The 22,743-nt window shown below is 34.6% G+C and overlaps 5 protein-coding genes across 5 annotated transcripts; 3 read left to right on the top strand and 2 right to left on the bottom strand.

Annotated features, from left to right (window-relative positions):
• Nucleotides 1-1,408: 1,408 nt before the first annotated feature.
• LOC104769297 (putative disease resistance protein RPP1) lies at nt 1,409-5,256 on the bottom strand. The gene is made up of 4 exons (XM_010493467.3): nt 4,391-5,256; nt 3,596-4,256; nt 3,219-3,515; nt 1,409-3,030 (listed from the first exon to the last, which is right to left on the bottom strand). The coding sequence occupies exons 1-4, from the start codon at nt 4,972-4,974 to the stop codon at nt 1,681-1,683; spliced, it is 2,892 nt and encodes a 963-aa protein (XP_010491769.2). The 5' UTR covers nt 4,975-5,256; the 3' UTR covers nt 1,409-1,680.
• A 7,528-nt stretch (nt 5,257-12,784) lies between these two features.
• Nucleotides 12,785-14,463, top strand: LOC104772196 (uncharacterized). The gene is made up of 5 exons (XM_087505366.1): nt 12,785-13,030; nt 13,397-13,617; nt 13,710-13,801; nt 13,921-14,055; nt 14,351-14,463. Exons 2-5 carry the CDS (start codon nt 13,577-13,579, stop codon nt 14,446-14,448), a joined length of 366 nt encoding a protein of 121 aa, XP_087361492.1. The 5' UTR covers nt 12,785-13,030; nt 13,397-13,576; the 3' UTR covers nt 14,449-14,463.
• Nucleotides 14,464-15,567: 1,104 nt separating this feature from the next.
• Nucleotides 15,568-18,856, top strand: LOC104769294 (transmembrane 9 superfamily member 8). Its single transcript, XM_010493463.3, has 7 exons — nt 15,568-15,881; nt 16,397-16,561; nt 16,673-16,782; nt 16,866-16,977; nt 17,060-17,172; nt 17,255-17,405; nt 17,509-18,856. The coding sequence occupies exons 1-7, from the start codon at nt 15,741-15,743 to the stop codon at nt 18,664-18,666; spliced, it is 1,950 nt and encodes a 649-aa protein (XP_010491765.1). The 5' UTR covers nt 15,568-15,740; the 3' UTR covers nt 18,667-18,856.
• LOC104769295 (uncharacterized) lies at nt 18,777-20,039 on the bottom strand. Its single transcript, XM_010493464.3, has 2 exons — nt 19,602-20,039; nt 18,777-19,512 (listed from the first exon to the last, which is right to left on the bottom strand). Exons 1-2 carry the CDS (start codon nt 19,749-19,751, stop codon nt 18,877-18,879), a joined length of 786 nt encoding a protein of 261 aa, XP_010491766.1. The 5' UTR covers nt 19,752-20,039; the 3' UTR covers nt 18,777-18,876.
• Nucleotides 18,812-22,711, top strand: LOC104769296 (putative folate-biopterin transporter 6). Its single transcript, XM_010493466.2, has 6 exons — nt 18,812-19,715; nt 20,070-20,139; nt 20,291-20,956; nt 21,092-21,196; nt 21,369-21,539; nt 21,961-22,711. Exons 3-6 carry the CDS (start codon nt 20,324-20,326, stop codon nt 22,525-22,527), a joined length of 1,476 nt encoding a protein of 491 aa, XP_010491768.1. The 5' UTR covers nt 18,812-19,715; nt 20,070-20,139; nt 20,291-20,323; the 3' UTR covers nt 22,528-22,711.
• Nucleotides 22,712-22,743: the final 32 nt, after the last annotated feature.

Raw genomic sequence — 22,743 nt, 5'->3', positions numbered from 1 at the left:
TGTCTGAATATATATTCCATGTTTTATTTAAAAAAACTACTATTAGTTTTATATCACATACAGAACTGTTTTTTTAGGTACTTATTTTTTTGTGATTTATATAAGATTTGGAAAATATTGAATATTACAACAAGAGCCATGGAATAATACACATATGTTGATCAGTGATGAAATATCTAAGTTGATAACTTAAAACAACATGAGCACCTTATGAAATGAGAATACAAAAACACTCATTTACGCATTATGAAATGAGAATACAAAAACACCTATTTATGCAGATCAATTGGTGACAACTTGTCCTGTGGGAAAGTTGTTAAAGGGTGGGGACCAGGGTTCGAGAAACGTCTGGCGCACCAATAATCTACTGGTGGATTGGGATATCCACAATGATGGGTTAGGATCGATGCCCTGCAGGGCTAGCTTGGAATCCGTTGGGACGGCTAGCAGTGAAGCTAGTGGGGTCCACGGGACGGGTTGTCACAGCTATTGTGAAGAGCGTCACGAGGGATAGTAGGTTTCAGTCATATCTAGAACTTGGAAGGCCATCTTGCCTTCATGATAAAAGTTTTTTTGGTTATTTCATTTCTTTTAATTACCTTGTTTGAACTCTTTATGGTTTCTATCGGATGACAAAAAAAAAAAAATTTGAATGAAAGTAATTTACTCTAACAGGCAAAAATACATATTAGATAAATTCCTAAATATATGAATTAATTTTATAAATATTCAAACACTTACAATTGAACCAAATATATAGACTACAGTTATGATATTGATTACTTGACCCTAATTTTTAACTACAAATTATTGTATGAATGTTTTTTTTTGCATGTATGATAGATTAATGTGAACTATTTTGACAAAAAAAAAAAATATGTAAGATATCGATGCAATCATTAAAATACTATTTAATTTACATCCATGTGCACAGATATGTAAAACACTATTTGACAAGTCTAAGGTGTTCCTAGAATCCTATTTAAATTGAACTTGCAAACTAATGTAATAAAAATTCATGTGAATTATTTATTTTAAATTAAAAAAAAAAGAATGAAAAATTATAGAACAATAGTTCACTCGGCAGCAAAATAAAATTTACTTCTAATATATGATATAATTTGATGTTAATTTTTTTAACATTAAATGATGAAATGAAAATAAAGAAAAAAAGTTTTTAAAAGAAAAATGTGTTATTAATTTAGCTTTATATTTGAAAAACAATATATAGGGAAATATATCTATATTTATGTTATATTTTGCACAATATTTCCCTCTTAAATCTCATCATTTTAACTTAAACAATTAACAAAAAAATGTTTAATAAAGTTTAATTTTAAAATATATTAGATGTTAAAATATTTATGAATCTCCTATAAACTGTATGTAGTCACTTTTAGTCATCAAATAAAACAAAAAGTCCAGAGAGATTTCTCACATTTGTTCATGAGATGATATAACATAGTAGACTTTACAATTCAAAATGCTTTCTCCAGATGAGTTTTTTTTTTTATAGAAAAGATCAACAATAATGGTTCAAGATTAACAAATTTAAGAAGAATTGAGGTTGCAGATACACATGACCTTTTGTGACTAAAGTAACATTTGAAATCCTAAAAGAAAATCTTAAAATTTTGCAGATGCGCAGTGCTTCCAAATTCCCTTAGTATCGTACATGTTTCATCGAGGGACCTCCGAGAGTTGGAGTACACCGCATTGTCCTACCTTCCAATCCCTATTCCAATCTTTACGCTCGACCTTGAACTCAAAGACAAGCTCGCTGGAAGTCACCTCCATTTCGACTTCAAATATGTACAAATGCTCTGTTAAAATGTCATATAGACAACTTTTGCTCTTTTTACACGTAACATAAACGTGAGAGCAAGTTTCATGGACACCTTCATTAACCAGCAAAATGCAAGCTTTAAATTTCATGGATGTAGGAAGAGGCTTCTCATTTAACTCGATTGTCAAAAAACCTCCAGTAGCAGCTCGGTGAGTGAAGTATGCAGGCACTTCTCTGCCAGGTAAGACCGCATATTCACTAGTCAGTGTTCGGATGATGAGGTCTCTGGCTTCTTGATTCAATTTGAAGCACTTAGCAAAGCTGAGACTAGAAATCTCTTGATTTTGAGATGAGAAATCTAGTCTCTCCAGTGACTCACAATCTTCTGTATATATGATAGTGAGGGAATCTGGAATCTGCGGGATTGACACCAGCTTTTTGCAACCATTGAGGTCAAGTGTATGCAGACGAGAGAATTTCTGGATCCATGGAGGAAGCTCTTGTATTTCTTTGTCACTTACGTGCAGCTCTCTGATGATGTCAAAAGCATGAGGATATTCCTTGAGTCTTTCACTGTACGACATATGCAACTCAGTGAGACGAGACGACCAAGATTCGATTGATGAAGGGACTTCTTCTATTGCAGTTCCTCTTAGATCGAGAACTCTAAGGTTTGTGGAGATCTCAGGAAAACTTTTCAACAGCAAGCAATCAGTGAGATCAAGACTTTCGAGAGATTCCAAATTGATGTTGTTCGGAAGAAACTCTAGCTTAGAGCATCCTCGTAATCTCAAATTCCGCAACTTCTGAAGGTTTCCAATAGAAAAGGGAAGCTTTACCAGACTTGAGCAATAGATAAGGTCCAAAATCTTTAAACTAGTGGCATTACCAATGAAGGAAGGGAGCTCCACCAGACTTGAGCAATGGCTAAGAACCAATTTTTTAAGATTTTTGAGATTACCGACAAAGGGAGGTAGCTCAACCAGACTTGAGCATCTACCGAGATCTAACTCTTGGAGATTAGTGGAACTTCCAATGAAAGAGGGGAGACTTATCAGACTTGAGCAATGGCTAAGATTCAATTTCTGAAGATTTTTGGTATACCCAATAGTAGAGGGGAGCTTCACCAGGCTGGAGCAAAATGCGAGATTCAATTCCTTAAGATTGGTGGCAGTTGAGAGATCAGGAAGCTCCTTCAAGTTTTTAGACCAACTCAAATCCATCCACTTGAGATTTGGAAGCGGCTGTACAGACAAATAATAATGCTTTTTAGTAAACTAAATAAAAGTAGGAGCTATAAGCTATCAGATTTAAAATAACTAATAGACATTCGACATCTCACTAAATACAGTTTATAGGAGATTTATAAATATTTACTTTAATGAAATTGATAAAACTACTCTATGTTAAGGAAATAATAAAAGTTACTTACTTTAATTCCTTCCCACAACTTCTCAAGTTGGCTGAAACACAAGTCTATTTCAACCAGGAACTCGGAGTTGAAAATAGGAGGCAAACATGTCATCGGAAAATACTTCCACTCTAGTAATCGAAGTTTTCGAGATATATACTCTAAACCACATGGTATATGTAATGTATCATGATCCCCTTTGAATCTTAAGAATTGGAGATTAATCATTCCTTGAAAGGCTCTCTCACTTATATGGAAATTTTCCTTTACCCTATTCGTGCTATAGTCGAAATTTATGCCTATGACACTTCTACTAGCCTGAAAAAGGAACAAAAAATAATATGAGATGGTTCATTATCAAGTAAAATCGATATGTTGGGAGATATGACAAAACTTACTTCTACATCATCAGTGAGTATTTCACAAATGTCTCTCGCATCAACCAAATATAGGCGTTGTCCAGGCTCACGAACAGACTGTTTACGGACTATATCTCTACCTAGTTGGACTAGCAGATTATGCATAGTTATTTCACTCCAATCATCCATAGAGATGAGAGATTTCTCGGCTAATACGTTAAGCCCGTGCCTCACATCCAAAAACATCTCTGCAAGATGCTCTTCCACTTTCTCAATCACTTGATGATTAGAAATGCAAGCTATATGAAGAAATATATATTTATTTTCCTCATCTAAGGCATCATAACTGTACTTCAAAATGCTTTTAATATCGGCGTCAAGGCTAGTCCTTAACCTTGGCAGTTCTTTTGCCCACTCCTGCTTAGACATTCCCCGAAAATAAGAGCCCATAACCCTTAAACCCAAAGGGAGTTTACCAGCAAGTTCTGTAACTTCCCGAGCAAGTTCTTCAAAACCATCTTTAGGAGACTTTTGACCAAAAGCATACGTGCACAAGATTTGAAGAGCCTCGTTAGGTTGTGGAAAATCCAAATGAGCTCTCATACCAACCAACCCGTCGAAATCACTTGATGATACTGAATTATTCAACTTGTTGGAAATATCAGTAGATATTTGTTTTATCATAGCCGCTTCATTATCCCTAACAATATTACAAGATAGATATCACTACATCGATAAAACAATTATTAGAAAAGCTATAAATATATAAATTTTGATGTTTGTTAGAAAGAATTTTAATGGAAAAAAAAAAAAAAAAAAACAACAACAACGAACCAGTTGTTTGAATGGTAACCGGCGATTGTGGCTACTTTTGCCAAAGCTTGTCTCCATTTCCCAATGTCCTGTTTTGTTTTACCGACACAAGTTTTTTTGAAGATTTTCCCAAAATCTCCGTTTAGTTTTTTTACTTCAGAGGGATCCACTTTATAGAAAACAGCCATCACCGTTTGACCAAGTTCTTCCCTGCACTTCATAATCTCTGCCAATTCGTCAAGACACCAACTCGAAGAAGCATAGTTTCTCGAGAATAAGATAATTGCGATCTTGGATTCTCGAATCGCCCGAATGAGTTCAGGACCGATGGATTCTCCTCTCTTGATCTCATTATCAATAAATGGTGTGATACCCATTCTTTGAAACTCCATTTGAATGTGGCTAAGAAAGTCTCTACGGACATCTTCCCCTCGGAAGCTTGGAAAGACATGGTGTGTCCAGATGCGATTCAAAGAAGATGGAGGAGATGGAGGTGATGACGTTTCTTTGTCATCTTCTTGTTTGAATCTGAGTTTCTTAAAAAGCGTGAACAAGACTATGGTTGCAGCAACAACAGTGATAAGGAAAATATAAGAAAAATCCATTAGCAAGTTTGGTTGGAGAGACGATTGAAATCACTGAGCTTTAAAGAGACATATGTGGAGGAACAACACAAGTAGCAAGAGAGGAAGGAAGCTTCGTTCAAAGGATGCTTCTTATAGAAAAAGACAAAAAAAATAAACAAACAAAGACGAACTAGAAAATTAAGTATACACAAGCATCGAGTATGATTGGAGAGATGATGAATATCACAGAGCTTTATTGAGAGCTATGTGGAGGAGGATCACAAGTTGCAAAGGGAGACTATGTAAAGAAACGAACATAGTAATTACAAACGAACGTTGACCCATTGACTCATAAAGTAATTTCTCTAACATTTTCATTCGAAGACATTATTTATTTGGAACAAGTCATGAAATTCGATTTAATGATGCAAATAGGCAACGGGAAATTCAAAAGAAATGTCATGGAAGTAGTAGTGACTAAAAAAAAATCCAAAATCTAAGGGGGTATTGGTTTAGGATTTAAAAAGAATTTTAATGACTTTAAAAGTTATGTAAAATATGTTGTTCAATCAAGATTTTTTAAAACTCTTTAAAAATTTGGTGTTATTGGTTGTAGATTTGTAAAAAGTTATCTAAAATCTTGATAAATCTAGTGTTGGATTAAGAGTTTTATAAAGTCACTAAGAGTTTTATATTATTCAAGTAAAACAAAAGAATCTTGGATTGTTAATGAATTCAAATTTTCTGTTATTGGTTTAGGATTTTATATCATTTACTTCATAACAAAAGTCATGAAAACTCTTTCATCAAATCGAAAGATTTTACAAGAGTAGGAAAAACAAATCAGCAAGATTTATAAAAAAACTTCCTAAACAATCTCTTAGAATCCTTCATCTTTACTTTCTAAATTTTCGATGATTTTAAAAATCAGCAAGATTTTAAAAAAACTTCCTGAATAATCTATTAGAATCATTCATTTTTACTTTCTAAATTTTCTATGATTTTTGAAATCAGCAAGATTTTAAAAAACATAAAATCATTAAAATTCTTTCTAAATCCTAGACCAATACCCCCCTAAACTTTATACAAAAGGTGTGACAAAACTGGAATTGGTATATTTTTGCTTTCGTTTTTGAATTTTTTTTCCTTTAATCGATAATCCAATTCAAGAGTTTAGAAAGAAAGAAAAAATTAGGAAATATTGTTTTTGAGGTTTTAGCCAATTTTCAATGAAAAAGAACAATCTGTAGTTTAGGTTTCTCATAAGAAAAGACTTTTTTCTGTACATAATTAGTTTTCATAATTCCGATTTATATTTCTTTGGGATCATCATATTTTTGATTTATATTTCTTTGTGATCATCATATTGTAGATTTATATTTTATGGCAATCTTGATTCAGTATATTAATAATTACCCTGAAATATAGCATAGTAATTTACTAAGTTGTATAAATATCATCAGTTTGAAAAAAATAGGGTATATCATCATTGCATAATAACCTCTATTAATTAAATCTAAATATTGCATGTTATTAACAAAAATATAAGATTTTTTATAAGTTTTTATTTATAATTGTAAATCATCTATCATTTCTTTAAATTTTTTCTTTTAATAAAGATATATGACAAAAGATTTATAGAAAATGTAAAATAATAATTAATAATTATCTTATCTAGATATGTATTATATTTTCTAAGTTAACTTTTAACTACTTATATAGAGTGAAAAGATTATATAAATTATTGAGAATTTGTTAAAAATGCCCCTTTTGATATACCCCTTTTCAAAAATACCCTCTTTTTTGGCCATTTTTATTTTTGCCCTCTTTTAATTTTTAATGACCATTTTACCCTTAAATGAAAATTATTTTATTCAATAAAAAGAAAAACAAAATTTTCCCGCCAAAAAATTTCCGACATATTTTCCCGCCAAAATTTTTTTTGTCAAACAAATTTTGATAAAAAATTTCGACAAAAAAATTTTCCCGCCAAAATTTTTCCCACCAAAAAAAATTTACAAGGTTTTTAAAAGGTTTTATAAGGTTTCTAATATATAAAAGCCTTATAAACATCTTGTAAAGAGTTTTAAAAGGTTTTTTAAACAACTTGTAAACGCTTTGACAAGATTTTTAAAATGTTTTTAAAAGGTTTTAAAAGGTTTTTAAAAGGTTTTTAAAATGTTTTTAAAAGGTTTTCAAATGGTTTATAAAAAGATTTTTAAAAGGTTTTTAAACACCTTGTAAACGCTTTTACAATGTTTTTAAAAACCTTGTAAGAGTTTTTATAAGATTTTTAAAAGCATTTACAAGCTTTTTAAAAGCATTTACAAGGTTTTTAAAAGCGTTTACAATGTTTTTAAAAGATATAAATTTCAATATTTTGGCGGGAAAAATTTTCGATTTTGGCGGAGAAAAATAATTTTTTTCGGGAAAAATTTCGATTTTGGCGGGAAAAATAAAATTTGGCGGGAATTTCTTTGGCGGGAAAATATTTTCGATTTTGATGACTGTACATTCTTGTTGTCACTCAAAAAAGGGTAATTTGGTCATTTTGTATATAAAGAGGAGTAGTTTTAAAAATGGTCAACATGAAGAGGTATGGAAAAAGGGGCATTTTTGAGAATGCCCCTAAATTATTTGCCCCTATAACTACAATAGACCTTTTTATTTGTAAAATGTTTCTTTTGTCAGATCATTTATTTAACTAGGACTCAGAACCCCGCGATATCACGGGGGAAGTATTTCAAAAAAAAAGTTAAATTTATAGTTAAAATTATATATTATAAAATTATTTAAAAGTAATAACATAGTTTAAAAATATATGATAAGAATAAAATTAAAAATTATCTAAAAAAAAAATAAATAGAGGCAACATTAAGTTAAAAATAGAGGCAATAATAAATATATGACACAACTCTAAGTTAAAAATTATTAAATGAAAAGGCATAATGAATAGAGGCAACATTATAAATTCTTTTGTATGTATTATAAGTATAAGATATTTTATGAAAAATTATAGTAGAGTAATAAGTATCATAACATTTATTGTTATTTATATTACTAATAAACATATATTATGACGAAGTGATCCTAAGTGAAAGTATCAAACAAAAAATTATAATAAGTAAATACAACTTTTTGATAAAATAAATTTTAAAGTAAAAGAAATTTCATCTTGGGTGAAAATTTATCAACCAAAAAATAGGAAAAAAATACACAACTTCTAAAAATCAAATATTGAATAGTTAAATTTATAAAAACACATATTTTATGAAGACTTAAGATAAATAAACACAACTTTAAGTTACATAATTAAAGTTGATTAAATATTTCTATTACTATAATCATTTCTAAAATCTTTAGTTATATTATAGAATAATGTTGGATATTGGATATTAAAGTTCATATTATTTAGTTTCAGCATGAAACGAAAACTTTGTGTCAGCTAACAATGATTTAGTTATTAGTTATCTAATAAGAGACAAATAGTTCAAAATACATAAACATTTAGATAAATATAACTATTGGAACGAAAAGTTGTGAATAAGATATGGTGAAAAGATACAACTCTATACTGAACAAACGCAACCGTATGGTTTTTTTATGGTAAAAGACACAATTCTACATGAACAAACACAATTGTATGATTTTTAAAAAATAAATATTAAAAATTTTGATTTCATTATTAGTTATCTAATAAGAGACAAATAGTTGGTTGACAAAAAAAAAAAAAAAAAAAAAAAGACAAATAGTTGAAAATATATAAACATCTAGATAAATAAAACTGTTGGAACGAAAAGTTGTGAATAAGATATGGTGAAAGACACAACCGTATGATTTTTTTTATGGTAAAAGACACAACTCTACAATGAACAGACGCAACTGTATGATTTTTTAAAAATAAATATTAAAAAATTATTTCATGAAAAGGTACGACGAAAAATCGCAACTGTTATTATTATAGATTCTAAAATCTTTAGTTACATTATAGAATAATGTTGAATATTGGATATTAAAAGTTCATATTATTTAGTTTCAGCATGAAACGAAAACTTTGTGTCAGCAAACAATTATTTAATTATTAGTTATCTCTTATCTAATAAGAGACAAATAGTTCGAAAGACATAAATATTTAGATAAATATAACTATTGGAACGAAAAGTTGTGAATAAAATATGGTGAAAAGACACAACTCTACACTGAACAGACGCAACCATCTGATTTTTTTACGGTAAAAGACACAGTTCTACAATGAACAAACACAACTGTATGATTTTTAAAAATAAATATTAAAAATTTTGATTTAATTATTAGTTATTTAATAATAGACAAATAGTTCAAAAGACATAAACATGTAAATTAATATAACTATTGGAACGAAAAGTTATGAATAAGATATGGTGAAAAGACACAACTCTACATTGAACAGACGCAATCGTATGATTCTTTTTTTACGGTAAAATACACAAATCTACAATGAATAGACGCAACTGTATGATTTTTTAAAAATAAATATTAAAAAAATATTTTACGAAAATGTACGACGAAAAATCGCAGTTGTTATTGGCATTTATTTAGATTGTTATTATTATATAGATTTGTAACCTCATATTATGATTGCTTTTTTTCGTTATTTTTTGTTTAGAGAAACTTGCAGCTATGTTATTGGTTCATTCCGGATTGCATAGAGCGGCGTCTTATATATAAATTTTATTAAGGATATTATACATAAATTTTTAAATATTTTGTGAATAAATCTAAACAAATTTCCTTAATTTTGTTTTAAAAATATTAGTTTAAATTTGAATCAGAGAATATTTAAAGCATATATATTTTGAATGTCTTGTAAGACTTTGACTCAAATCAAATAGTTTCTTTACCATAATTTTTTTTTGACCTCAACATAATTTTTTTTTTTAAAACAGAATTTTTAAAATTAATTTATTTTAACTAATTTTTTAGTGACAAAACAAATAAATAACCAAACTATTCTTACAATCCTTTGTAAACAATGATATGCAGTTTGCACATATAGTGAAGTGACTACGGGTGTCAAAATGGTTAACCCAACCCAACTCAACTCATTATCCAATGAGTTAAAAGTTAAATAAGTTTATGAGTTGACTCAACTCAATTAACAATTGGGGTGGATCAGCCCATGAATCCATTTAGTTAAATGAGTTAAATGAATAATCAGGTTGACCCTCTACAATATAAATTAATTAAATTTCAATATAATATATAAGATGATGATGATGATGATGATATCATGCTGTTGATTGTGATATATATATATATATATATATATATGTTGGTATGATGATGATGACGATAGTATGACAATGTTGATGATGATGATGGCTACATGATGGTAGTAGTATGATGATGATAATGTGATGATGCTGATATGATGATGGTAGGATGATGATGATGATAGTATGATGATGTTGGTATTATGATGATGATAGTATAATGATGTTGTTATGATGATGGTAGAATGATGATGATGATAGTATAATGATGTTGGTATTATGATGATGATGTTGATAATATTAGTATTAGGTTGATAACGAAGAAATGATGAGTTAGTGGTTAACTCATAAACTCATTATAACCAAACTCATTGACTCATGAACTCATTTAATCATCAACTTATTTAACCCATCAACTCATTAGGGTCAAAATTTTAAACTCATTAGAGTTCATGAGTTGAGTTGAACTGAGTTGGCTCATTAATCTTGACCTATTTTGACACCCCTAGTACTGACTAACTAGTATAAAGTAGAAATCTTTATAAACTCAATTCGGGTAAATGATGATGTCAATTCATATTACGTTTTGTACATCTCAACACAAGCAAAGTCATGGCCTATTATCTCAACACAAGCATAACTAACTAGTATTTTTAGTATCAAGTTTTGTTGTCTGAATAAAGATGATTAATTTACCTTCAATCTTCATTGTGTGAAACTTGAGAATCAGTTCTAGACATACGTACACATGTAATGATAGCAAAAAAAATGATGTTAAGATAAATTTCAAGTCATATTCATCAGGAACTATAAAGCAAATAAAACACCTCCATAGTGTCACATAAATCAGATGGAAATTAACTAGAATATTCATGAATATCTTCTAATTGCCTCACTAATCTAATGTTAGAAACGTTGTTAACCAAAAATTTCAATCATAGATCCTACTCAAGCAAGAAGCAAGACAAGCAAACACATGAATATGAGAAAATAACTAAATCTCCAATGCCTCTACACATCATTCATGGTTCCTAATATGTGTTTTAAGTAACCTTGTATATATGTCTAAAGAAGAAGAAGAAAATAAATGAATGTAGAGAATTAAATTACTGGCTCACATTAATACTGATGTTACCTCCTCCTATGTTGTCATGTCTCCTAAAAAGCTGCAGTAGAAATTCAACCCCCAAGAAAACTTTGTACTCACGTTTTTGTTTAAACGACCCAATTCTCTTTTCTTCTCTTCCTTAACCCTATATTCTCTCTGTTTTCACATCTTCTGCATCTAAGAAAAAAAAAATGTCTCCCTTAACAATGTCTACACCTCTATTCAACAACAACATTCAAACACTCTCCAACCAAGACCAACCCTCGCATCATCGCTTTCCCCCATCGTCAGATGGTCCTTTGTTTTTCCTCTAAGAAGGAGAAAAGAAACAGAATCATCTTCGAGTCCAACCAAGTTCACGATTCTCTGCGCAAACTCACTAACTTGGAGAGGATCTAGGAGGCAAATATTAACTGTGCAATGTTTGTACGGTATGGTTTATTTATCTTATGGTTTTGGCTAATTAGAGTGATTTCATCCACTTAACCTTAAAATCTCAGACTATCTACTGCCGTTTTGGTTGTGTAATGTTTCCTAATTTCCCCTTCGTTATGTATGTATTCGTTTTTTGGTTAGATTGTGTAATGGATGAATCATTTAATATTAACTGTGTAATGTTTCGGCGGTATGGTTTATTTATCTTATGATTTTGGATAATTAGGGTGATTTCATCCCCTTAACCTAAAATTCTCAGACTATCTACTGCCGTTTTGGTTGTGTAATGTTTCCCTAATTTTCGTTCGTTATGTATGTATTCGTTTTTTGGTTAGATTGTGTAATGAATGAATCATTTAATATAAGCAGTGTGAGAACTACTTTCAAGTAGATTAGAATCTTTCATCATATTAAAAATACAAACAAGTAATCAAAGTCCAATAAATAAAGTGATAGATTTTCTAGTAATTATAATCGATTAAAAAAATCGGAAACCTCGTTAATGCTAATTAGATCATTTTTTTTGTTTGATTAATTTTCTTTCTGAAAGTTTTTTTTGGAAGGCATTATACTATCAGATAATGTTAGTACGAGATCCATCAGCATGTAGCAATGATTTTTGAGTTTTGATTGATTATATCTGTTTTTGTTTCAAGCATGAACATTTCTAATCAGTAATAGTCATAACTCTAATCGATGAGACACTATTTTAACATTTTGGATGAAGGATCACAATCAGACATCATACAACGAAGCAGCAAGTGAAATAGAAAATTTTATTAGACAAAGCTTTCAGCTTTCATTCATCAGCATTTGCCATTTAGCAATGCTTTTAAGTTTTGATTGATTAGTTAGACTATCCTCATCGGTGGATATTTGTTGTTTCTTAGTTTGTTTCTTAAGTGTAGAAAGTATTAATTATTCACTCCTAAGTTAAGAAATTGAAGATTCGTCTCTTCTTTTAGGACAGCAAGAAACGTCTCTTGCTGCACAGGTGTCACAAAATTAGTGAGTCGAGACAAAGAAGACACGAAGGGGTTTAATTTTTTTTTTCATCTCTCTTTCTTTCTTTCTTTTATCTCTCTCACTCTCTCGAGACAAAGGTGCGATTTCCATTGAATTTTTTCCAATTGATTCCGAAAAACTGATTGCTTCTCTTCCAATTGATTCCCACGGCTGATTGTCCACGGATTCGGCGGCGATTTGGTTCCGGTGAAGCAGGAGGCATGTGATTCCGGTGGTGATCGATCCGTCGAAACCCTAATTTTTGGGGAAGATTCAAGCAGTTCGATTTGTTCAGGTAATTGTTCTTGCATGTCTAGTAATTGTTGTTTGTTTATTTGAAAAATGTCTCAATTTTAATTTAATTATGTCTTTTGTTTGGGAAACTTAGATTAATTTCCGGTGAAGTGTTTGTAACACTTCTTAATCTCCTCATCTTATTATTCACTGATGAAGTTGTTGTTGGTGAATTTTGATTAATCTCTTTGTTAGATTCTCATAATAGGTTGAATTGGGTTTGTGTATCTGAAACCGATTGAATCAAAGTTTCTTCCTTTACGTTTTGGATGCTCTTGTTTTTACGAGTTAGGTGATGAATTTGGTCTTGAGTAGTAATGTTTAGTAGCTTCTTAAACTGGCTCTTTTTTGGTTTGGGATGTATTAGGAGCGTTAATGGTGTTAACGCTGAAAGTGATCTCGTGTGCGATGAATTACAATGATGGGATGTTGAAGGAGGAAGGTCTACGTGAAGCTCAGAAGAAAAACAGATTGGTTCAGATGCCGTCTTTGATTGAGTACTTTGGTTACTGCCTCTGTTGCGGTAGCCATTTTGCTGGTCCCGTTTATGAAACGAAAGATTATCTTGAATGGACCGAAGGGAAAGGGGTAAGCTTCTTCTTCTTCTTCTTGAGATCTTATAGACATTGAATTCTTATAGACTAGACTGTAAATATGAAAACATTGGTGGTGCTTTTCAGATTTAGGATACTTCTCGGTGTTGAACTAGCTAAGAGTGCCGTTCAGATTCCACTTGTATGGAACATACAAGTCAGCACATGGCTCCGTCACTGTAAGTAGTCTTCTGATGCTTGAAGATTCATAAAAGACAGACAAATTCGTTTGATCTGTGAAACTTAGTTCATTGTGAGTGACTATCCAATCCACTTATTCATGTTGTTTACAATGCAGATGTGTATGAGAGACTTGTGCAGAATGGGAAGAAAGCAGGTTTCTTCCAGTTACTAGCTACACAAACTGTCAGTGGTGTTCATAAACTTCCTTTACACCGTTTTGGTTCTCAACTACTCAGCCGTCGGTTTCATGGTAATTTACCAACTCTTTTCTCTCCTATCACATTGATCGATCACTTAAACTTTGATTTTGTACAATAATATGTTTCTTTTCTCTCCCGTTTATTTTTTGTCCGAGTTTATTTTTTGAGTTTTGTTGTTCATAGTCGGATTGAGTTGGTTGTTGGTTGTTGTGTCTTTAATGGATATCTTTACACAGTTGGTATTAGTTAAGACTCATGTACTTGTAGTTATGCTTTAATGGATGTCATGTCTTTACATAGTTACTAAAACCATTTCTTGTTTCTTGTTTTGTGAGTTTCTTTTAGTTGAGCTCAAACAAGTCACACTTAAGGCGACAAGGAAACAACATTTCAACCAACCGAAAGAGGTAAATATACACCTAACTGGTTTATATTTAAATTGATTGCTTTGTTGAGTCGGTAGTATCTATTTTGGGATAGTGAGTTATAGCATGACTGTTTATTTGTGCTCCTATGTGTACTTCTTTGTGACTAGGTAGTAATTATTCTTAATTGGTGGTTGTTCTTTCATTAATGGAAGTGACTAGGTTGTGTATTCATTGTGTGTTTGGTGTCGAGAATTAATTGTAACTCGACACCAAGCTTCACTTTAAAAACTAAGCTTTTCTTGATCTTAAACCACAAACCCGAATATCTTCCAAACTTTTCTTGATCTTAAACCATTCTTCTTTTCTACACCTCTCAAGCATAAACCACTCTTCTTTTCTTCTTTGCTACTATGGAGTCAGACCATGAGCTAAACCAGTCCACAAATTTTGTGGGACTTATGAATAGTCAAACCATTTCTTTTGATTCCCTCTACCCAAATATACCTACTCTTTCGTCTCCAGTTCCTCTCTTTAGTTCCCAAGTCAGTTCCGCAGCTTCCCCAAGTGAAGACACAACACCTTCCCCAAGTCAGTTCCGGAGGGAGAGAAGGAAATGGACACCTTCTGATGACCGGATTCTCATTAGCGGGTGGTTAAACACCAGCAAGGATGCTGTGAAAGGCAATGATCAGAAGGGCAAGACCTTCTGGAATAGGGTTGCTAAGTATTTTTCAGATAGTCCTCTTTCTGATGGCAATAAGTAGATAGGGCCAGTTCAGTGTAAACAGAGATGGGCTAAGATACAAGATACGGTGGGGAAGTTTTGTGGAACATATGCTGCTGCGGTGAGGGCTAAAACTAGTGGTCAGAATGAAGATGATATAATAAGGACAGCGTATGATATGTACTACAACATTTATCAGAAAAAATTCGTTCTTGAGCATTGTTGGTTAGAGTTACGCTACGACCAGAAATGGTGTGAGAATGTTAATGGTAAAGCACCTGAAGTAACCAACAAGAATAGACTCTTTGATGATCCTGCACAATCTTCAGTAACGATAGGGTTTTAAATTAATCATGGTTTATGATAGAGTGAGCTTTATAGAGTTAGGCCCATTGGCTATAAGCTTTGTACAGCTCGTAGAAAGACTTCATGCGTTGTGCTGACGTGGGGAATTATAAATGGTTGATAAGGATCAAAGAGTTACGTGCCGAACCGGAAATATAAACCGGGATGTATTAAATTACAATTAGTCAATTACAAGGCGGGTCTTGGTCTCGAGTCTCTCGAAGCGTATAAGAGTCATATACAACTGTAGCGTAGCTTCAGATCTGGTTATTTCTTCCCTTTTGCTCTAGTAACAGCCATGGCTATGGAGTTATTAAGAAGGAGCAGTAGCAGGATATCGGAATCTTCTGGATCCGCGATCGCCTTGATTCTTCTGCTCTTCATCCATGGCGCTCACTCTTTCTATCTCCCTGGTGTTGCTCCTCAGGATTTCGAGAAGGTAAAAAACGTTTGAATTTGTGCTTCTAGGCTTTTAGATCTGAATTGGATCTCCTGGATCTCGCGTTTCGATTTCGTTTAGGATTAGTCCGCATTTGATCCTCGGGAAAGTGAAGAGAATATGAGATTCGGTGTGTGTTGTGATGCACCGACTTTGGTTTTAAGCATGTAATCTCAGAGAATGTGTGATTGGTTTCGGCTTAGGCTTTAATTTTACTTCGTTTATGCTTCGAAAGTCTCTCGATCTGAACAATGTCGCATCTTAGGAGAGCTACATCGATATTTTGTTCTTCAGGATTAGCCATATTCGTTTTAATTTTGATTGGTTTTGTTAGGTTCTTAGGCATTGCTACCAAATCCAAGTTATGAGTATAAGTGCAGTGTCGGTTCTGCATGTTTTATTACGATTCTCAATCGAAGTATACTTGCATGGTTTTACTAAAAGAGCAGAAGTGATGGAATCATATTCGAATTTTGAGTCTTATTTTCTGCTCTCTCTCTTTGTATGCTATGCAGGGTGATGAGCTGAAGGTGAAAGTGAATAAATTAACTTCAATAAAGACTCAGCTTCCATACTCGTATTACTCTCTTCCTTTTATTCGTCCTAAGAAGATAGTGGACAGTACTGAGAATCTTGGAGAAGTGCTTCGGGGTGACCGCATAGAAAATGCCCCATATACGGTTAGTTTCTGTTGCATTTTTAAAAAAAAAATTGTATTGTAATTGACCAGGCTGTCTAAAACTTTATTCATGTACGTTAACTCTAACCTTGCGGAGTTGAATTAATTGCAGTTTAAAATGCGGGAGGCACAAATGTGTAATATTCTCGGCCGAGTTATTCTTGATGCGAAGACAGCTAAAGCGTTTAAAGAAAAGATCGATGATGAGTACCGAGTCAACATGTAAGATCAAATATAGAAACTTCTCTTTGATTCTTTGTATGACTCTGTCAGTTTTTTAACAAGTCTTTTCTTGTGTGTGTTAGGATCCTCGACAACCTTCCTCTGGTGGTTCCAATTGAAAGAGTGGACCAGGGTTCTCCCTCTGTTGTTTATCAACTCGGTTATCATGTTGGTCTTAAAGGCCAGTACGAGGGGGTAAGTAGGTTTGGATTGTTGGCAATAAATGGGATTCATGCTGAAATAGCTCGATTTTCTAAGGTTCCTTTTGCATACGCAGAGCAAAGAGCACAAGTTCTTTATGCACAATCACTTGTCATTTATAGTCCGCTATCATAGAGATGTGCAAAGTGATGCTGCAAGAATCGTGGGATTTGAGGTCAAACCTTACAGGTGCCATTCTTTTATTCATAATTTGAACATCTCTTGAGATCCCCTGTCTTTCAGTGCTGATATTCCTTCCCTTAATATATAGTGTGAAGCATGAGTATGAGGGAGAGTGGAGTGAGAAGACCCGTCTCACGACCTGTGATCCTCACACAAAACGTCTGGTTGTTAGCTCGGCTACCCCTCAAGAAGTTGAACAAAAGAAGGAGATTATCTTTACATATGATGTCGATTTCCAGGCAAGTTTTTCATTTAAGTACGCTACGGTTTGTGTGTTAAATAAATGTCATCGAGTTTCTCATTATTATTTTTTTCTGATTTTTGACTGCTATTTTTGTCCAGGAAAGTGAAGTGAAGTGGGCATCTAGATGGGATTCTTATCTTCTGATGAGTGATAACCAAATTCACTGGTTCTCTATCGTCAATTCTCTGATGATCGTCCTGTTCCTGTCTGGTATGGTGGCGATGATAATGCTGAGGACCCTGTACCGTGACATTTCACGATACAACGAGCTAGAGACTCAAGAAGAAGCCCAAGAAGAGACAGGATGGAAGCTCGTTCATGGTGATGTTTTCAGGCTTCCAACCAATTCAGATCTGCTCTGCGTCTACGTTGGTACAGGGGTCCAATGTTTAGGCATGGTATTTGTCACAATGATCTTTGCCATGCTCGGGTTTCTCTCTCCTTCCAATCGGGGTGGTCTGATGACTGCAATGCTCCTGCTCTGGGTCTTCATGGGTCTCTTCGCTGGTTACGCCTCTTCACGTCTCTACAAAATGTTCAAAGGAACGGAGTGGAAGAGAATCGCCTTCAGAACAGCCTTTTTGTTCCCTGCAGTTGTCTCAGCCATCTTCTTTGTCCTAAACGCTCTCATCTGGGGACAGAAGTCATCAGGGGCTGTGCCCTTTGGGACAATGTTCGCCTTGATCTTCCTCTGGTTTGGCATCTCAGTTCCTCTCGTCTTTGTTGGGGGTTACATCGGGTTCAAGAAGCCAGCGGTTGATGACCCAGTGAAAACCAACAAAATCCCGAGGCAAATCCCAGAGCAAGCTTGGTACATGAACCCGGTATTCTCAATCCTCATTGGAGGAATCCTACCGTTTGGTGCAGTGTTCATCGAGCTCTTCTTCATCCTTACATCCATCTGGCTCAACCAGTTCTACTACATCTTCGGGTTCCTCTTCCTCGTCTTTGTAATCCTCATCGTTACTTGCGCCGAGATAACCATAGTACTCTGCTACTTCCAGCTTTGCAGTGAGGACTACCTATGGTGGTGGAGATCTTACTTGACATCAGGCTCATCAGCTCTTTATCTCTTCCTCTACGCGACGTTCTACTTTTTCACAAAACTTCAGATCACCAAAATGGTGTCGGCGATGCTTTACTTTGGGTACATGCTCATCGCTTCTTACGCATTTTTTGTGCTCACAGGAACAATTGGTTTCTACGCTTGTCTCTGGTTCACAAGGCTCATCTATTCATCTGTTAAGATCGATTAGAGGATTATGATGATCATCACGGCGATTAAGGAAGAGAGAAGGAAAGCTGATTATAGTTTTTTATCTTCTTTTTCTTTTTAAAAACGGTTTTGTTGCAATTTTAGGTTCTATTTTGTTGCAGAACGAACAAAAAGGATTCTAATATATATATGTAAACGTTTTTAATAGTGTATTTTGTTTGATTCGTCCAGCATTTTTGCAATGTTATGATTAAACTCTAACTTTTCCTGCGATCATAAAAGCTTTGTAAACGACGGGACGAATCAGATCAGAACCTCCCCAAGCTTGCTCAAGCTCCTTCACCAAGCTCTCCGGTAACAACTCGACTCCTTTCTCTCTCGCCGTGACGATAGCCGACCATGATTTGAACATCCTCATGATCCCTTCAAAAGACGTCGTCTTAGGCATCTCAAGCTTCAATGGCTTTCCTTCAGATCCCATCCCCACACTTTCGAAAGGAAACGGCAATGCTTCGTACGAATCGAAGATGTGCTGGATGTACGGATACTTCCAAAACGGCAGCGTTGTGGAGTGGAAACGATACTGGATGGGGTCGAACTCTGGACTCACTATGACGTCGTTGTACCCCCAGACGGCGATGATTCCCCCGGGCTTCCGGAGGAGGCGCGTTGCGACTGCGTAGAATCTTGGGAGGTCGAACCAGTGTACGCCTTGAGCGACCGTTATTAGATCCACCGAGTTCTCTCCTCCGATTAGTTCCACTAACTCGTCGTTGGTCATCGACTGCGGCGTGTGGCGATAACTGATCCTCGGATGCGGTGTTGCTAGCTTCAGCTGCGATTCGCTGACGTCCGTCGCTATGACTTTCTCGTAGTGATCTGCAACCTGCAAAAACTCCAAGCGAAACTTGTTTAAGTACAAGATCTGATTCATGTTGTAGCTATCATTTACACCCAAGAGGCAGAAACACTTACGGCGAGAGCGGCTTGACCGTTTCCGGTGGCGGCATCCCAGGCTAAACCGTGGTGATCGGTGAGATCAGCGAGCTTCGAGAACCACTCAGAGGGGTAATTAGGTCTTGCGTCTAGGTATAGATCGGCTTGTTTATCAAACAATCCTGCCATTTTCTCTGTTTTTCTTTGCTTCTTTTTTTCTTACTCTACTTGTTCGGATTTAGTTTCTAGCCATGGCTCACTAGTCATATATAGTAGTCTTTTTGGCATGTGGGAATCTCAAAGATAGTGACCTTCAAAGAAACTTACACACTTGGCTTTACTTTTTCTATTTTATTGGGTTTTAATGTACTTGTTTAGTTGTTCGTTGATGTTGATTAGGATTTTTGAGCTTAGATGGAACGATGAAACATTTTCTAGATTTATCAATCATAATATGATCATGTTTGTGATTCTGTAGCTCATAACTCATAAGGCGATTTGGTTCAGGTTTTGTAGAATTTCAGACTGGTAGTTGAAGGAAGACGTCATTGCTTAGTTGCTTTACAGAGTCAAAAAGGTAAATGTCAAGTGGGATTTTTCTAGTAACATTTATTGTTTTCTCCTCGTGTGTGAATGTATAAAGCTTTTGTGTGAAAGTCTAAAAAGGAACCTTCTTTCTTTTACATTGAAAATAACGATTAAAGGCTCTTGCTTTCAATATTTTTCAGATCCAATGTTCCATCTCCTAAACAGTAAACATCATGGAAACACTAGAAACTGAGAAATTCTTCTCAGACGGAAAACCTCTGCTAAAACCTATTTCAGATCATTCTGGTGTCGTCTCACTTCTGCTTCAGCCCTACCAATGGCTACAAATGCTATGTTCTAGGCTAAACCTGAGCTTTGTTCTTGGTGTGGTCCTTGTGTACGGCGTAAACCAAGGGTTCTCCGGTTCGATATTCAAAGTCGTCACAGACTATTACTGGAAAGATGTCCAGCAAGTACAGCCATCGGTTGTTCAGCTTTACGTGGGGTTATATTACATTCCATGGGTCATGAGACCCATTTGGGGTCTCTTCACTGATGTTTTCCCGATCAAAGGTTACAAAAGAAAGCCTTATTTTGTAGTTTCTGGTGTTCTTGGTTTGGTATCTGCGATTGCAGTTGTTGTTCTTGGTAAGTTGCCCGCTGCTTTGGCTTTGAGCTGCCTCTTAGGTGTCTCTGCAGCTATGGCCATTGCAGATGTGGTGATTGATGCTTGTATAGCAACAAACAGCATCAATATCCGATCTTTGGCTCCTGATATACAGAGCCTTTGCATGGTTTGTTCATCTGCTGGCGCTTTGGTTGGATACGCAACTAGTGGAGTCTTTGTTCACCGGCTTGGACCTCAGGTTGACCCTTTAAATCTTTGGCTACTGCAATACACATTTTTAGGACATTCTCTTTAGATATATAATCTTGAAATCTCGCTTTATTGTATTTTCTCTTCTAAGAGATTCTCTGTTCTTCACTTCTTGTTGATATAGGGAGCATTAGGGGTATTAGCATTTTCGCCAGCAACCATTGTCATACTCGGGTTTTTCATCTATGAGAAAAAGTCTTCTACTGTTCCTATGCAGAAAAACAAGAAGGTGAGACCTCAGCCTGAAATTTCAACTCTTTTGAACTCACTCTTAATAATTCAAACAGATATCTTCCTTTTCTTTATTTGTTTCTGCCGGAGTAATTTTAAAACTCCTGCTCCATATCTTATGACTTTGAAATCTTGATGGAACTTTGGGAAATCGTTTGAATGTTCGTCAGGACACAGATGGCTTAGGAGTAGCGGTGAAGGGAATGTATAAAACAATTAAGTACCCTGAAGTGTGGAAGCCATCACTTTACATGTTCATATCGTTAGCTCTGAACATCAGCACTCATGAAGGCCACTTCTACTGGTACACTCATCCTACCGCTGGGCCCGCCTTTTCCCAGGTTGTTTCTTCTATCCCACATATTGGCCAGGGCTGAAATATTGAGATGACAAACTTGAAGGATCTCTCTTTTATTAAAGATCTAGCAAAAGCAGGTTCCTATAGATTGCAATCTTGAGACTGACACTGTGGTGGTATTGCATGATTTATAGGGATTATATGTGAGACTATTTTTCTGGCTTATATTAAAAAATCCATGGAATCATTTCTCTTGAAAGCCTATTTTCCCTTACAAAATACATGTCTTTGGGTCTGTTGTGGAGATGTATGCTTCATGAAATGGTATTGAAATTATGGTGGTGTGTTACCTCCACATTGACATATAAAGCTGTGGATTTTCTGCACAAGCTAATAAGATTCTTCATCCAAATATGCAATAATGAGCTTAATTCAAACTTGCTTATTTTGGTTGCTAAATGCAGGAGTTTGTGGGGATAATCTACGCGATCGGAGCATTGGCATCGATGTTTGGAGTTCTTATATACCACAAGAAGCTCAAAGGCTATTCCTTTAGGAACATACTCTTCTTCGCACAACTTTTATACTTCTCCTCAGGAATGCTTGACCTAATGTTCATCAAACGCTGGAACTTAACACTCGGGATACCAGATTCCTTCTTTGTGATCACCGAAGAATCTTTGTCGAGGATGATAAGTAAGATCAGGTGGATCCCGATGGTGGTTCTGAGCACAAGGCTTTGTCCTCTGGGAATCGAAGGCACATTCTTCGCTTTCCTCATGTGCATTGATAGTTTTGGACAGCTTGCATCTAAATGGGGTGGAGGTTTTGTTCTTCACGCTTTTGGTGTCACTAGACACGAGTTTGGGAATCTCTGGCTCGTGATTCTTATAAGGAATCTCTTGAGACTCTTTACCGTGTGTTTCGTTTTCCTCGTTCCAGATTCCGACCATTTGGATGATCTTGTGCGGTCTGATGTGTTGCCAAAGAACGAATCAGAAGATGATGATATCAAACTTTTGCTTCTGTAAAGGAGAAAACTAAAACAGAGGATATTACATACTTAGTATAGTACAGATGAGAACAAAATGTCGTTTTATCATATTTAGAAGAGAATGCGCGTTGTTTGGATATATAGCCACACACGCAGCTAACCACTATGAACAGCTTGTAGTTTTGTCATATATTCGATGGAATACGCGGTGTTTTATCTCACTATCGAATGTCACGTCTTTAAGAGACATAAA

Source organism: Camelina sativa, chromosome 20, assembly GCF_030686135.1.
Source record: "Camelina sativa cultivar CO46 ecotype springtype chromosome 20, ASM3068613v1".
Classification (NCBI taxonomy): domain Eukaryota; kingdom Viridiplantae; phylum Streptophyta; class Magnoliopsida; order Brassicales; family Brassicaceae; genus Camelina; species Camelina sativa.
The sequence above is the reverse complement of the archived record's forward strand: the minus strand, read 5'-3'. Positions and strand labels throughout refer to the sequence as shown.

What these genes read in the sequence shown, in the direction of transcription:
- LOC104769296 (XM_010493466.2), top strand. Translation starts at nt 20,324, where the DNA reads ATGGAAACACTAGAAACTGAGAAATTCTTCTCAGACGGAAAACCTCTG. An exon ending in TTCACCGGCTTGGACCTCAG is followed by an intron (nt 20,957 to 21,091) that starts GTTGACCCTTTA and finishes TTGTTGATATAG; the next exon opens with GGAGCATTAGGGGTATTAGC. An exon ending in CTATGCAGAAAAACAAGAAG is followed by an intron (nt 21,197 to 21,368) that starts GTGAGACCTCAG and finishes AATGTTCGTCAG; the next exon opens with GACACAGATGGCTTAGGAGT.
- LOC104772196 (XM_087505366.1), top strand. Translation starts at nt 13,577, where the DNA reads ATGAAACGAAAGATTATCTTGAATGGACCGAAGGGAAAGGG. An exon ending in AATGGACCGAAGGGAAAGGG is followed by an intron (nt 13,618 to 13,709) that starts GTAAGCTTCTTC and finishes GGTGCTTTTCAG; the next exon opens with ATTTAGGATACTTCTCGGTG. An exon ending in CAGCACATGGCTCCGTCACT is followed by an intron (nt 13,802 to 13,920) that starts GTAAGTAGTCTT and finishes TTTACAATGCAG; the next exon opens with ATGTGTATGAGAGACTTGTG.
- LOC104769295 (XM_010493464.3), bottom strand. Translation starts at nt 19,751, where the DNA reads ATGGCAGGATTGTTTGATAAACAAGCCGATCTATACCTAGACGCAAGA. An exon ending in ACGGTCAAGCCGCTCTCGCC is followed by an intron (nt 19,513 to 19,601) that starts GTAAGTGTTTCT and finishes GAGTTTTTGCAG; the next exon opens with GTTGCAGATCACTACGAGAA.
- LOC104769294 (XM_010493463.3), top strand. Translation starts at nt 15,741, where the DNA reads ATGGCTATGGAGTTATTAAGAAGGAGCAGTAGCAGGATATCGGAATCT. An exon ending in TAGAAAATGCCCCATATACG is followed by an intron (nt 16,562 to 16,672) that starts GTTAGTTTCTGT and finishes AATTAATTGCAG; the next exon opens with TTTAAAATGCGGGAGGCACA. An exon ending in GATGAGTACCGAGTCAACAT is followed by an intron (nt 16,783 to 16,865) that starts GTAAGATCAAAT and finishes TGTGTGTGTTAG; the next exon opens with GATCCTCGACAACCTTCCTC.
- LOC104769297 (XM_010493467.3), bottom strand. Translation starts at nt 4,974, where the DNA reads ATGGATTTTTCTTATATTTTCCTTATCACTGTTGTTGCTGCAACCATA. An exon ending in GGTTACCATTCAAACAACTG is followed by an intron (nt 4,257 to 4,390) that starts GTTCGTTGTTGT and finishes TAATATTGTTAG; the next exon opens with GGATAATGAAGCGGCTATGA. An exon ending in AGTTGTGGGAAGGAATTAAA is followed by an intron (nt 3,031 to 3,218) that starts GTAAGTAACTTT and finishes TTGTCTGTACAG; the next exon opens with CCGCTTCCAAATCTCAAGTG.